Source organism: Prionailurus viverrinus, chromosome D4 (assembly GCF_022837055.1).
Source record: "Prionailurus viverrinus isolate Anna chromosome D4, UM_Priviv_1.0, whole genome shotgun sequence".
NCBI lineage: Eukaryota > Metazoa > Chordata > Mammalia > Carnivora > Felidae > Prionailurus > Prionailurus viverrinus.
The window spans coordinates 55,877,580-55,893,920 of NC_062573.1; the positions used below are offsets into that span (position 1 = coordinate 55,877,580).

Here is a 16,341-nt window from a genome sequence, read left to right on the forward strand (position 1 = left end):
AAATTTTTGTGTGCTTTTGATCTGTTTGTTGCATTGTACTTTAACCTTACCAGTGTTTGTAGAGTTCAGGATGTGGCATTTTTGATTTTGTACAATAACAATTCTGAAGTTCATTTGAAAAAACAAAACACAAACCTTGGTGAGACTGTGAAGATTTAAGTGTTTTAAGTAACAGCCAAAGTCATAAATTTCCAGAAAACAGGGTGTCATCCAACAGCACCAGGAGTGATGTCAGTCATCCTAAAAATATGCAGACTTTCCCAACAGTGCTGTCACTGGGAATTTGATCTCAAACTGCTACTCACTGCAGTAGGAGCAGCCAAAGAAGAATTAGATGCTAACAGATCCTTTCTTTAAAGTCTGGCATAAAGAACAGAAAGAAAAAAATAACTTGCTTATGTTCAAGACATTCTATCTTACATGAACTACAGAGGAATATTAAAGTTCCCCAAAATAGAGCTAAATGGTTTTATTGGTTAAAAGAGGTTGCTTCAAATGCATTCCACAATACAATGAGGAAAATACTTTCCAGAGAAGGCGACAGTTGGGTAGGCTGTTAAATAAACTTGCAAATAGCAAAGGAGTGAGTATAGTATGTGGTGCCAGCCATGTTGGGAGGGAGCGGATGGACTGTGGAGGATTAGCACTATTTCTGTATTTTGTCAAAAAGACAGCCTTTAGCCTGGAATGGTATCTGCCATTCAGAAAATTGTTGTTAATTTGAAGTCTAATGCTCCTAAGCATGAGGAAGTTCTGGGAGGAGAGTCTGAAAGGTGCTACAGTTAAACAGGCTCAGTACATAATTCATTATTTCCCAGAAATTAGTTGCCTTTAATTTTTTTTTTTTAAACCGTATTTATTTTGGAGAGACAGAAAGTATGAGCAGTGAGGGATAGAAAGAGGGAGAAAGAGAATCCCAAGCAGACTCTACACCATCAGCATGGAGTCCTATGTGGGGCTTAACCCATGAACGATGAGATCAAAACCTGAGCCCAAGTCGGATGCTTCCAACTGAGCCGTCCAGGTGCTCCTAGTTGCCTTTAAGAATGAAATCCATGTTGGGGCACCCGGGTGGCTCAGTCTTTAAGTGTCTGACTTCAGCTCAGGTCGTGATCTCACAGTCCGTGAGTTTGAACTCCTCGTCGGGCTCTGTGCTGACAGCTCAGAGCCTGGAGCCGGGTTAGGATTGTGCATCTCCCTCTCTCTCTGCCCCTCCCCTGCTCATCCTCTGTCTCTCTCTGTCTCAAAAGTAAATTTAAAAAAAAAAAAAAAAAAAAAACATTAAAAGAAGAATGATATCCATGTTTTGAAAAAAAAATTTTTTTTAATGTTTATTTTTGTGTATGAGAGACAGAGACAGACAGAGTGCAAGTGGGGTAGGGGCAGAGAGAGAAGGAAACACAGAACTCAAAGCAGGCTGTTCCAGGCTCTGAGCTGCCAGCACAGAGCCCCACACAGGGCTGGAACCCACAAGTGGTGAGATCATGACCTGAGCCGAAGTCAGACACTTAACTGACTGAACCCCCATGGGGCCCCCAAGTTTTATTTTGCTTAATTTAAATTTTAGTTAACATACAGTTCTTATGAAAATGAAAAGAAGCTCTAAAAGAAATATGCACCACGCAACAATAATCATTCAGAATTTTTAGATGAAATTCAGTTAGGTTGCACATTTGTTCTCTTTATAATAGTGTCCAAACTTGGTTTTCAAAGAGCAAAAGGATATAGTATAAATTCAAAGTAAATACTGCAGTAAATAAACAACATAGTGAAGCAGAAAAAGTAGTAGAAAGTAACACAGAGCCTTGAGTTTAAGGCTGCTATCTAACTTACGGTAACTCTCTTGAAATCAGTAACTTATCTATAAAATGTAGATAATACCATTTACCTCACAAAGTGTGTATGAGAAGTGAAATAATAATGTATGAAAAATGCCAACAGCACTTTTCTTTTTGGACACAGACTCAAGAGATGTGGGAACTGTTGCCATCCCTGTTCCAAATGGAAAGGCTGGTAAAATGCTCTTTATCCCCCCCATTAAAAACAAACAGGAAAACAAAAACTGGTTATTAAGGAAGAAAAGGAGACCTCCAGATGGCAGAAATGAAAAGGGAACCCACAGGGCCTGAAACCATGTGGACATGAAGGAGGCTGGACAAGATATGTGTTTTATGATTGGGGCTTCCATGCCTCTACAGCAGACTTGTTATCAGAAACCATAGAGGCCAGAACGAAGTGGCAAGATATTTTCAAGTGCTAGAAGAAAAGCCAACCAGAATTCGATATCCTGTGAAAAGATCTCCCAGAGTAAAAGTGAAATAGACTTTCTTGGATGAAGGAAAACAAAGAGAAGTTGTCACCAGAAGATCTGATCTTTAAGAATTCTTATAGTAAATTCTTCATACAGAAAGGAAATAACAGAGAGAAAAGCGGAAAATCAGCCTTGAAAAGAATAATGGAAAGTATCTGAGTAAAAGTAATAAATTATGTTCCTCTAGAGTTGTTTAACCCTAGAAACATGACCCATAAAATAAAAAACTGATAAATCAGATAGACTTCATCAAAATTAAAGCCTTTTTCTCCGAGAAACACTCTCTTAACGAAAATATGAGTCACAGACTGGGATAAAAATATTCTGAAATTCACATATCTGACAAAGGACTAGTGCTCATATTAAGAATTCTAGGGGTGCCTGGGTGGCTCAGTCGGTTAAGCATCCGACTTTGGCTCAGGTCATGATCTCACAGTTCGTAGGTTCAAGCCCTGCCTCAGGCTCTGTGTTGACAGCTCGGAGCCTGGGGCCTGCTTTGGATTCTGTTTCCCTCTCTCTTTGCCCCTCCCCGCTCATGCTCGATCTTTTTCTCTCAAAAATAAACATTAAAAAAATAATAATTCTAAACTCAACATTAGAAACAATCCAACTAGAAAACAGACAAAAAATTTAAACAGACACTTCATGAATATACCGGATGGTAAATAAGCACATGAAAGATTAAATCATCAGCTATTAAGGAAATGCAAAAGAAAGCCATGATGATACTCCTACACATCTATTAGAATTACTAAAAGAAAAAAATATTGACGATAACAAGTACTGGCAAGAACACTGAACAACTGGGTCTCTCAGGAATGCAAAATGGTACAGCCACTCTGGAAACCTGTGTAGTAGTTTCTTATAAAGTAAAACACACACACACAATATAACCCAGAATTGTGCTGTGTATGTATCCTAGAGAAATGAAGACTTGTGTTCACACAATAATCTGTATGATTTTTTTTTTTTTTTTGCCTTATAGGCAAAAACTAGAGACAACCTCAAAGCCCATTGATGGGTTAATAGAAGATAAAACTGACTACTCCTCAGTAATAGAAAGAATGAAACTATCAATATATGCAATGACTTAGGTGGATCTCAAGGTTATCATGCTATGGGGAAAAAAACACATCAATCTCAAAAAGTTACATACTGTATGTTTCCACTGATATAACTTTCTTGAAATGACAAAATTATGGAGAACTTATTAGCAATTGTCAGGAGTTAGGGTTAGTGAAAGGGTGTGACTATGAAGTGGATAGCATGAAGCAATTTTTTTGTGATAGAACATTGAAATATCTTTTTTTTAATGTTTATTTTTGAGAGAGAGAGAGAGACAGAGTGAGTGGGGGAGGGGCAGAGAGAGAGGGAGACACAGAATCTGAAGCAGGCTCTAGGCTCTGAGCTGTCAGCACCGAGCACGTTGTGGGGCTCAAACCCACCAACTGCAAGATCATGACCTAAGTGGAAGTTGGATGCTCAACCGAACCACCCAGGTGCCCTGTGATGGAACCTTTAAATATACAGTTACACCCATCTATACATGTATAAAATTTCAGAACTAGATTTGTCTAAAATGACTTCATGTAAAAACTGATGAGATCTGAGTAAGATCTATAAATTTATATTATTGCACCAGTATCAATTTCCTGGTTTTGATAACTTATTGTGGCTATAGAAGATGTATCTTTAAGGTAAAGGTAAGTGAAGAGTACACAAGAACTCTAGAACTTGTCAGTGTACAATAAATTTAAAATACAAAGTGAAAAAAAGTGAGTCGGGGGTATTCTCTATAAAACTGAAGTATTTTTATAAGTATTATATTTTATAAGTATTTTATAAGGACTTATAGATTTGTTAAGATGTGTTTGTGTGAATTTTTGGTAAATAAATATCTGGGACCAAAATTAAAATGTGTAGTCTATATAGTTTAGTGGTGGTTGCAAACAAGCTCAAAAACTCATGCAACTTTTACTGTGATTTCTTAATAGATAACCAATCAGGCAAATTCTAACTAAAGCATTTGAGCAATATAGTTCACGATCTTCACACAAACAGAATGAAGAACAGATATATGTGAGAAGGGAAGGGCACCTCAAAAATTTTTCCTAGTGTCTAGTAGAGTTCTAGTTAGAAGTTTTTTGGAGACCATTTCCAGGCAAAATGCTCATGGGAATGCTATGCTTTCTACCGGTATCGTTTCTCATCTATGGCAATTCACCAGAGATTTAAAAAACAAAACAGAACAAAACAAAAAAAACCCCTGTATTTTCTCAAGGAAAAAAAATGGTATTGAGTTAAATTCTTGGGTATGGTAGGGAAAGAATATTTTCAGAAACAAAGTGTCAGGGTTAGGTCATTAGAGATCTTAATTGAGTCTATGAATAAGGTAATCTTTCCTAAACTTGACCACTTTAAAAGAGGAAAAGTGAATGGTATTCATAATCACTCTGGAACAAACAATAAAACTTGGTTTGTCCTGACGAACTGACACTGAGGGTTACCCTATCTGTATCAGTCATCTTTTGCTGCATAACAAATTACCCCAAAGTTTAGTAATTAAAACAACATTCCTTATCATAGTTTCTGTGGGTCTGGAATCCAGAAGTAGCTTAGCTGGCACCTCTGGCTTCTACCAGGTCATGTTGTCTTGGTCATATTGTGTTAACTCAAAAATCTTAGGGTCTGAAGATTTACTTTTCACTTATGGTTACATGTTCATCATGGCTTGGCTGGGGGTGGGGTGGGCCTCTGTATTATTCTCATTCTGGGACCCAGGTTATGAGAAAAGCTGTCTTGGTGCTACTGATCCCCATGAAAGGGCAAAGAAAACTCTGGAGGGCAATGAAATGCTCTGCCTAGAAGTGACACACAGCATTTGTTACAGTTCAATGATTCACTGGTCACATGACTATAGCCAGCCACAAGGAGGCTAAGATGTACAATCCTAACATGCCCTTGAGAGTCAGAAATACCAGGAGTACAGTACCAATGACTACCCTCATTCTGGTCAGTAAATATTCAACCCACTCTTGTGTCCTACAGAAATTACACGTCCCTTAGAATGATTATAATGAAAGGGCAAAAATGAAGTGTTAGTGAGAATGTGGGGCAACTAGATTCCCATACATGACTGGCAGGAATGTAAAATGGTATAAACCACTTTCGAATATCTCTTAATTTATCTTGAGTAAATACTAATGAAATTGGTGGGTTGCATAGTAAGAACATATTTAATTTATAGGAAACTTTCAACTATTTTCCAAATACTTACACATGAAGCAGCTTTATGCAGCAATATCCTGGAAACTCAAATATCCATTAGCAGATGCATTAACAAATTTTGGAATATCCATATATAATGGAATACCCAGTAATATGTTCATATTTTGTCTATTCTGTTTTGTCTATTTTGTTTTCATTTATTTACAAGAATTTTAATCTCAAACTACTCTTCACACAGCAGCTTGTTGTTATTCTATCAATGCAATGCAATTTTATACTTGAGAATATAGTGTGACATTCTTTCATTCATTCTTTCAATAGTAGTCATTTGGTCTGCCTGTCTGGTCCCTCTAGCTAGTTCTTGGTATCTTGTGTCTAGTGTTTGTTTTTTTTTTGTGTGTGTGTGTAGCGTCTGATTAATCCAGGTTACTAAATAATTAGTTCCTTCAGGGATTTAAAGGTCTGATATGGGGATCAGCCAGCATACAACAGTTAAGCACAAAACACTCTTCCCAGCGTAAGCTGGTGATGAGTAGACCATCAAGCTCAGTTCCCTCAAATCAGGTAGTCATGAGCTCTATCTTTTCAGGGTGCTCTGGAGAATAGGGAAAGGTTTGATCCCTAATAAGCAAAAATAGAAATGCCACACAGTGGACAAGTCAGAACAGATCTCTATCCAATTTGTATGTAGACTCTACACTAAAATCCAAAGCTTTTAAGTTACAGGCAGGGCCCTTTTCTGTTAGCCAAACTGTCGTAACAAGTTTGTGAGAGAGCTTACGGTGTGTTTTAGATTGCTACCTCCCCAAAGCTTACTTAATATTATTTTGTTTCATTTTGTTTTTCAATGTTTATTTAATTTGAGAGAAAGAGAGCATGTGACTGGGGGAGGGACAGAAAGAATCCCAAGCGGGATCTGTGCTGTTGGCACAGAACCTGAAGTGGGGCTCCAACTTGCAAACCAAGATCGTGACCTGAGCCAAAGTCAAGAGTCGGATGCTTAACTGAGCCACCCAGGTGCCCTCCTTTTTTTTTTTTTTTTTTAATGTTTGTTTATTTTGAGAGAGGGCTTGCGAAGGGGAAGGGCAGAGAAAGAGAGGGAGAGAGAGAGAGAATCCCATGATGGCTCTGAGTTGTCTGCATAGAGCCCAACATGGCGCTCAATCTCACAAACTGAGATCATGACCTGAGCTGCAATTAAGAGTCTGATCAGCACTTAACTAAGCCACCCAGATGCCCTTACCTAACATTCTTAAACATACCTGGATGCACATATTTGTTGAGTGAGCCATATTATTTAGAAATGAGTCTATAACTAGAAGCCCTTCTTAATCTAAGAAAATTTAAGAAAAAAAACTACCCATATGAAAGTGGCTGAGTACTTAATAGTAATCACTGTAACCTACTACATGTACCAGAATCCAGTGAAAAGCTCCTCTTTCAAATTTAAGCCTGAGAAACCAGATACTATGTAGTATCTGAAGGGATAACCACATCACCTATGAAGAAATCTTGCCAAAAAAACCCCTCACACCTAAATCTGGTCATGCTTGAATTCTAACTACCAATTTACATAAAAGAGAAACAGGTTAAACCATACCACATGGTTATTGTCAGCAAAATCTTACTCTGTCAGACTCTAGAGTAATTTAAACATACAAATCACAAAAAGTAAAGGAAAATTGATAGAGGGGATATATACAGACTAAAAGATACTTAAGTGATAGCAATTAACAACAATGTAAGGTCCTCATTTGGATCCTGATGCAAACAAACTAACCTAAAATATCTATATATGACATTTGAGACAATGGAATTTTGAATATTTACTAGATATTTGGTAATAACATTTTTTTTCTTTACATGTATGACAATGGTATTGTGGTTATTTCCTGTATCTTTTAGAGTAAACTGAAATATTTATGTAAAAACAAACGAAGTCTTTTAAAAAAGTTTAAAAGCAAAATAAAATTGCTTAGTTTGGGGCCGTCCTGGACTCCTGAACATGTTAAGCTGGAATCAGCTTTCTTTCCTAGTCTATAATGTTATACCAAAGTTAAGACAAAACATAGCATAGGGGTGCCTGGGTGGCTCAGTCAGTTGAGTGTCTGACTTAGGCTCAGGTCATGATCTCGCAGTTCGTGAGTTCAAGCCCCACGTCAGGCTCTGTGCTGACAGCTCAGAGCCTGGGGCCTGCTTCAGATTCTGTGTGTCTGTCTCTCTCTCTCTCTGCCCCTTCCCCACTCATGCTCTGTCTCTCAGAAGTGAATAAACGTTAAAAAAATTAATAAAAATAAAAAAAAAGACAAAACATAGCCTAACTATGGAAATCACTAATTTTGCTAATAAAAGCAGAACAATCCAGTTCAAGTAGCTGAAACTGGGAGATGTTCCCCACCCTTCATGCAGAGAGATGGCCAGTGCCAAAGGGAATACACTAGATGATGCAATTTAATGATTCATTTCAATCTAAAAAGGTTCTATTTAAATTAGATCCTTCAAAATAAAAATGATTCCAGTGTCTGTTAAAAACAAGCCCAAAGTGACAACCATTCCAATCACTATGCTGTAAGTGTTCCCCAGAACTTGATTTTGATGTGAGATCCTTTATAGCCCAACAGTAAAGACTGCCAGCACCTGGGCTCACATTGCCTGTTTCTAGCACAGCTGTGCCACTTCTCTGAAGTATGAACTTTGGCAAGTTCCTTTTTTTTTTTAATTGTTTATTTATTTTTTAGAGAGAGAGAGAGAGAGAGAGAGAGAGAGAGAGAGAGAGAGAGAGAGAGAGAGAGAACAGGGGAATGGCAGATAGAAAGGGAGACACAGGATCAGAAGTAGGCTTTGGGCTCCGAGCTGTCAGCACAGAGCCCAATGTGGGGCTTGAACCCACCAACTGTGAGATCATGACCTGAGCTGAAGTCAGACGTTTAACTGACTGAGCCACCCAGAAGCCCCTGAACTTTGGCAAGTTTCTTAACCTTTCTGTACCTCTGAGGTTCATCCATAAGATGGGGATAACAGGACTGCCTCTAAGGGTTGTCAGAAGGATTAAATAAACACACATATACTCAATAAATATTGGCATTATATATGGCTCTGAATTCAGGAATAGAAAAACTGATTCAATCATATTAAAACTTTACTCTGATGAAAACAATATACTTTCAGAGACTAGAACAATGTTTTAGCATATTCTCATGTCTGTGAAATAAGAAGTAGCACTGATGCTAAAATTGAACGTAAGACAAGTTATTATAGAAAATTTTTCTAATTTAGTAAAATTAAAAAAGAAAAATCAAACATAAGGTGAAACCTGTCCTTAGTTCATACTAGTTCTTATAACCAAAAACCAAGAATAGAGAATTGTACAAAATGTCTATTTTAAAATGCACAATGAAATACTCTGGAAGTGATTACTTCTGGAAGTGATTACTTCTTAAAAATACATACTTACAAGCCAGACAAATGTAGAAAAGTGAAGTAAGATGAGCTATTTTTCTGGTCATAAAATATTTATTAATGTATACTTTAGGGAATATAGTGAATATAAAATTTAGGATCACAATATGAAGCAATTTCAGTCCTCTCAAAAGTCAAGCCCAGCCCTCAATGCTCTGCAGATGTAAAACCACTGGTGAGACTCACTAAAAGCAGTTTGACTAGTACAGAAGAGGCTTTTCATGAACATTTACAACTAGAGCATCTGAATACCTCTTTTAAGTGCAAAACCACACCACATTACACTAATGCAGCAACAATGCATTCATATTGTTCTCATTAGTCATTAGTAGTCAACTTGCATAAAACACCAGAAAAAAAGCACAATGGAGCTCACAAAATGGGCTAAAAAATGAACTTGTCCTTGCAAAACACATTGTAATGGAAGAAGACATTAAAAATGTATTATGCACAATACAGAAGCTGCGTTCCAAAGATCTCGAGTGTCATTTCCTTTTCTGTAAAATCAAATTACATGAACCAGGCACAACTAATATTTGGGAGGCAGTGCGTAGCTAAAACTTCATTTAACTAATTACTCAATGATTTAAAAAATCCCCATACGTCTTTTCTGTCCTGAGGTAGTTGCAAAATAAATCATAACTTGGATATCAACTAGAGCTGAGGCTTTGACTTTTTACTCATTTAAAACTAGTTGTTACTGACAGGAACTACCTTTTGATATTTAAAAGACAGTTGAGAAATGGGCCTCTCACTACACACACAAGATAATGGCTATGTAGGAAAGAGGATTAGCTGCTTCAGAACGTGAGAGATATGGTCCACCATAGCGCTTCCACCCTCCCCGCCCCCTCCCCCCAACCATTTTAGATTCTTTATTGTCCAAAAAGCCACCAAGAGCAACACAGTAGTAGACAAATCATCGTCCTTTGCTGTAGCCAGGGAAGAAAAGGTCAAGTAGAGTCTGCAGAATCTCATTGGGAATCATGAGATAATTCTGGCCAAGATCATGCCGGCAAGCAGGGCAGGAGAAAACTTGAGCCTTAAAGGAGCGCTGTAAGCAATCCTAAGGCAAAATCAAAACAGAAACAAAAACATACCCAATTTCATCAGAGTATAGCATGTAGAAAAGTCAATGGCTTATGCTTTTAAATAGGAACTAGAAACTTAAGATGAACTGTAAAGGCCTGAATCTGCACTCTGAAAACTAGTCTATAGACATGGCTTTAAGTTCCACTTCCAGCATATATTGTGAGACTTCAGGTAAATGACCTTAATTTTGAGTGCTTTAATTTCCTCATCCAAGAAAATGAGAGTGTTAGAGGGGCGCCTGGGTGGCGCAGTCGGTTAAGCGTCCGACTTCAGCCAGGTCACGATCTCGCGGTCCGTGAGTTCGAGCCCCGCGTCAGGCTCTGGGCTGATGGCTCAGAGCCTGGAGCCCGTTTCCGATTCTGTGTCTCCCTCTCTCTCTGCCCCTCCCCCGTTCATGCTCTGTCTCTCTCTGTCCCAAAAATAAATAAATGTTGAAAAAAAATATATAAAAAAAAAAATTAAAAAAAATGAGAGTGTTAGAATTTATGTATGATTTTCACTAGCCTCACCTACATTGGATTTTAATCCTGTTCTTTATAACAGAACACATAAAAGAAATTTAGGATTTCCCTGCTTAGAACTAAGTTATATATCTTATCAAATCACTTAACATAGAATGTGTCTTCCAGAAATATATGGGTCAGGCACAAACACATATGTGGAAGATTTGTTTCCATGTTACAAAAGAAATTAAAATTCAGAAGCTAGGTCAGGACACACAACCACTGAGCAGTAGAACAGGATTCCAACCTTCGTTTTACTAAAACTCAATCTTCCCCTTTACACCACACTAATAATGCAATATTCAACTCCTCTGGAAATGCTACCAGACAGAATCTGTTTTAGGTTTCATTAAGTGGATGGAATTATTTCAGTCCGCACTATAATATATAAAACATACATAAGCTATAACAAAAATAGCAATGACACCTTACTTTCTTCTCCATTTCAAATTCTCCTCAACAATTCCAAACATGATACAATACCTTTGACTATAGAATACATATTTGACTATTACTGTCTATAGTAATAAAATTAAAATAAATTAAAACATGCATTACTGCAAAAATGTAATGAAATGTTTCTTAACTGGCAAGGTTCCACAACTATTCTGCTGCATGGAAAAATGTTTCACGTGCTAAAACTATGTTTGGAGGTTAGTTGCCCTCTGTCCTAACAAGGGAAAATGAGAAAGAAACCTACTTACTTTACAGACATTATGGAGGCAATCTGTTGTCACAGGCTGGTAAACTAGCTCCTGGCAGCAGACACACATAAAAGATTGTTCCAATTTTTTCAGAAAATTCTAGAATGGCACCCAGGGGGAAGAAAAAAAAAAAAAGGTTAGCTTTGTAAAAAATTAGTAAGATTATAAGTAATTAGGGAAAAAATGTCTTTGTCACATTTAAAACATTTTGTATTAAAAAAAAGTAACGGTAACCATAAACAAATATGAAAATATAAAACCAAAGAAACTTCATTCCATAATATATACACATTAGTTTTAAATCTTATAATTGGTTTGGAAAAGCTGCAAAGTGAAAATATATGGCATTAAAAAGTGAATGTCTCCCCTTAAACCTCACATTCCAGAGATTACTATTTTTGCCTTTAACACAGTCATGGACATGTGTTAACAAACTAGAATTTAAATAAAAACTTAAAAGGGGGAAAAATATCAATCATGGATAGCTTGTCTCAAGGTCATTACATATAGATGTCTCTTTTCAAAAAAGCTGGGTGAGTGTTATTCCAGTAATATGAACACATTATTTATTTAATCTTTTGCTGTTAAGAAACTTCAATATTTATTTTTTAGCTAAATAAATAAGTAAATAAATAAATAAATAATAGCACTAGGCAATAATACTCTGTAGTATCTAATACTCCAAAGAATCAACATATTTATTCTCCTAGGATTATCTTCTGTGATATTTTGCCTCAATCCAAAAATCCCATCGGGGCGCCTGGGTGGCGCAGTCGGTTAAGCGTCCGACTTTAGCCAGGTCACGATCTCACGGTCCGTGAGTTCGAGCCCCGCGTCGGGCTCTGGGCTGATGGCTCAGAGCCTGGAGCCTGTTTCCGATTCTGTGTCTCCCTCTCTCTCTGCCCCTCACCCGTTCATGCTCTGTATCTCTCTGTCCCAAAAATAAATAAAACGTTGAAAAAAAAAAAAAATCCCATATTTTCCTGATGCCAATGTTTACTCAAATTGGGACTAAATTATAAACGGTAGAGCCATCTAAAGCAAATATGATCAAATGGGTACTCTTACTGGTTCCATTTTACCCAACTATTTCTTTTAAACTAGAAAGGTAAGTAGAGTTTTGAATGGTCACAAGGCTAATCTTCTGTTATTTCTGGTAATATGGGAAAATATTTTATGTTTTTTTCTGTCAATAAAAAAGTAGAATTTACAAGAGTTTCAAGTTAGAATTAAACCAAAGATCCCATTTCAAAGTTATATCTTGAAACTAACTTATTTATGGACATTATAAAAGTCAAGTGAATTAGTAACAAAATATTATACAATATACTGGAAGAATAAAATGGGAGGAGATATGGAAAAAACTCAAACTTTAATACCAAGTACACCCCCCAACACACAACAAACTACTTTGTTAATGACTGCTAATTTCCCTGGCATCTCCATGATACTTGTAATATGTACTAAGATATTTCAAATTCCTACAATGGGCTAGGTACTCATCTGCATCGTGGTGACAAAAATGCAAAGTCTCTCCTTTCATGGAACTTTATAAAATCAATTTCAGATAGTAATAACTAAGCAAACTAAAGCAACAGAGTAAAAGAGTGGCTGTTTTAGAAAGTGTAGCCAGGGAAGACCTTTGTGAAAACCTGTACTTTGCAGAGACTTACAGGAAAGGAGTGAGCGACACGAAGGTGTAAAGAATTTTCTAGTCAGAGAGATAGTATGGGTCTAAGGGCCTAGGATAAGGAACAGGCTGAGCATGTTTAAATAGCACAGAGCGTGTTTAAATATGGCTGAAGCGTTTGGGCCTGAGAGGGCCCATGCCAGATCATGTAGGGCCTTGGAAAGGTATTGGGATAAAAATATACTCACATATACATAACATATGCACTTATTTTAAAGCCACCAATGGCCAACACTTGGTTTTTCTGGCTTAATAAACGTGTTCCTGGCTTATCTGAAGAGAATGGGCATAAAAGCTGTTCACAACAATAGTACATACACATCCAGAGTAATCAATAGCAGCAAGCTCATAATCATCTCACCCAGGCATGCAAGATCCTGCCAACAGAGGATAACCTACTGGATACAATTTTGTCTTTTTTTTTAAGTTTATTTATTTTGGGGCGCCTGGGTGGCGCAGTCGGTTAAGCGTCCGACTTCAGCCAGGTCACGATCTCGTGGTCCGTGAGTTCTGGCTCTGGGCTGATGGCTCAGAGCCTGGAGCCTGTTTCCGATTCTGTGTCTCCCTCTCTCTCTGCTCCTCCCCCGTTCATGCTCTGTCTCTCTCTGTCCCAAAAAATAAATAAACGTTGAAAAAAAAAATTAAAAAAAAAAAGTTTATTTATTTTGGGGGGGGGAGGAGGGGCAGAGAGAGGAGACAGAATACCAAGCAGGCTCCATACTGTCAGTGTGAAGCCTTATGAGGGGCTAGAACCCACAAAAATGCAAGATCTTGACCTGAGTGAAACCAAGAGTCAGATGCTTAACCAACTGAGCCACCCAGGTGCTCCCACCTTTTTTAAAATTGTGGCTTGAGAACTGTCAATTATTGACTTTATTTCATATTAAAGTTACATTGAAAGAACTCACAAGTATACTTGGTTTGCACACAATTGCCAAGTCTCACAGGACTCAATCACTTCAATAATTTTTTTTAATTGATAAACAGTATACACATATTAGCAGTCTTACACTGAAGCCCAATACACACATCCAAACCAGTCAATAGATGTGCAAGAGAACTTCCATGTACACTCAGGTAGCTTTTTCCTCCACCTGTATCTGCTACTTTGTCTCCTGCCCACCCACAGCTGGAACTCACCCACGTTATCCACCTAACCACCAGCTGTAGCCCTCCAACTAGAGAATATTTAGACTGTAATCAATAACTGTTTGCTGCACCTTACTTTCTCTAAGTGAAAATGACCTACCAGGGTCAGACTCTCACTATGTCTGGGTCTCTTGGCTAAAAAGCAAGTAACACTTCACACAGAGCTCAATCACTTTCCTTCTGTCCTCCAAACACGTAAGCTTCATTTTACCAAGAATAACCCATTATCACATACATAAGCAAAGGAAATGATGACTCCTAAAGGGTATTTGATAAATTTCACCCATTTCTAAAACTTTAAAAATTAGGGGCATCTGGCTGCCTCAGTCTGTAGAGCATGAGCGTCTTGATCTTGGTGTCATGAGTTTGAGCCCCATTTTTGGGTGTTACTCAAAAATAAGTTAAAAAATAAGTAAGGCGTCTGGCTGGCTCAATCAGTAGAGCCAGGGTAGATCTCAGGGTTCTGAGTTCAATCCTCGTGCTGGGTACAGAGATTACTTAAAAATGAAATCTTAAAAAAAATATGTATACACACACACACACACACACAAATAGAAATAAATAAATAAATGTTTAAAAATTATATCAGGGAACATTCTTCCTTAATATTGATGACTATTTCTCAAACAAAAAGCAACACAAAAATTCAGAGTTCTAAATTTAGATAGAAAGATCTTAACTAACCCGATTTCAGACATATGAGAAATTCTGGCTAATACACTGACAAAAATAAAAGGAGCAGTGGAAAGAAGAAAACTAATAGAAGATGACAGGATAAAACTTCAAGAGAAGATACTAAGGTTCACTCACAATAGCTGCACAGAGGAAAAAATGCAGAGAAGTAATTATGTTATACCTGACAAGGGGTTAATATCTAATAAACAGAATATTCTAATTTTAAGCAAAATAAATTAAGACATAAATAAAAGCAAGTGAACAAAGAAGGAATAGCCAATTCACATTTGAAAACTCCAGCTTTTAGGATTTGATAAGGAAGCCTCATTTGCAAAACACAGCTTAACACAAAATCCACACACATCAGTTGTAATTTCTTTTCACTTTAAAATTTCATGATTACCAAAAATGGGAAAAAACCCAAAACATATAAAGTATTTAAATAAATCAATACTGGTTTATTTTACAAACAGGTTAAACATGTGCTGCATTGCTTAAGACTTATGCCATCATCAGATAACTTTGAACTATAGCAAAAAATTTCCTGATGAGTTTTAAATTAAGTGTGTTTACACAACTGAAAATTCTTCCCATGAATAGTGCCTTCAACATAAATGATTAAGTTCAGGCACAAAGAGGTCAAAACCAACAACTAAGAGGCCTAAAATCCACCTAAGAGCATTTAAGTATTACCTTAGATTATTTCTGAAAGTGACACTGGATGAGATGATTACATAAAAACGTCAAGTTTTGACTGACTTGCAAAGGAAAATTATTTTTCATCATGTCAATAATAAAACATTATTATTTAAAAAATCTTTACATACTGGACCTTCCACAAGAGATGCAAGCACTTCATCCCATAGCTTCTGGTTTTGGTGATCTTCTCTGATTAGATGTTGTTGTTGAGGGGTTAGTTGGAAAGCCTCAACTGCTTCTGCTGAATCTGATGTTTTTAACACTTTGGAGGCACTTGGACAATCATCTAGATTTATTTAAAAATACATAAGCAGGTTTACTGGCGGTTCTAAGCACAACTATGAGACCTAAGAGTTAACTGGTACCAGTTAATGTTTAGCATGAAGATAACCTACACACAGCAGCATCTAACTTCCGATGGAGTTTAGAATACTACGTTTGCTGCTATTTTGGCTCTGACACTATTAAAATACACAGAAAGCCCCCCACCACCCCTCCACCCCCAAAAAATCCTTCACTTTGCTTTTAATTTCTTATGAGTTTCTCAAATTTTTCTCTTAATATTTTTCTTTATTAGAAACTATGATTTTAGGACTTATGTTTGCAATCATTACCTACCATCTGTAGTTGGCCTTTTTGAGGCTCCACTAGCCTGCTTCTTTGACTGTCCTTTAGTCTTCTTCCCTTCCTTATCTGAAGGGTAACCTACTGGATACTGTTGGGGGAAAAAGTACAATATGGATTTAAGTTTCACAGAGAAAAGGGGTTCTAGATGCTGCTGAGAAATTAAAAAAGGGGAGATGGGGTAAGAGTCTGTATTTTCCCTAAACT

General features: G+C 37.2%; 1 protein-coding gene across 1 annotated transcript in view; it reads right to left on the reverse strand.

Moving 5' to 3' along the window:
- Window positions 1–1,338: 1,338 nt before the first annotated feature.
- Window positions 1,339–16,341, reverse strand: part of UHRF2 (ubiquitin like with PHD and ring finger domains 2) — an 87,905-nt gene continuing 72,902 nt past the window's right edge. The window contains exons 13-17 of the mRNA XM_047829624.1: window positions 16,129–16,225; window positions 15,639–15,796; window positions 11,298–11,396; window positions 9,878–10,064; window positions 1,339–1,354 (exon numbers count right to left, since the gene is read on the reverse strand). Of these exons, the coding sequence (XP_047685580.1) occupies window positions 9,918–10,064; window positions 11,298–11,396; window positions 15,639–15,796; window positions 16,129–16,225 (501 nt within the window). The 3' untranslated portion in view covers window positions 1,339–1,354; window positions 9,878–9,917. The remainder of the gene's footprint in view (window positions 1,355–9,877; window positions 10,065–11,297; window positions 11,397–15,638; window positions 15,797–16,128; window positions 16,226–16,341) is intronic.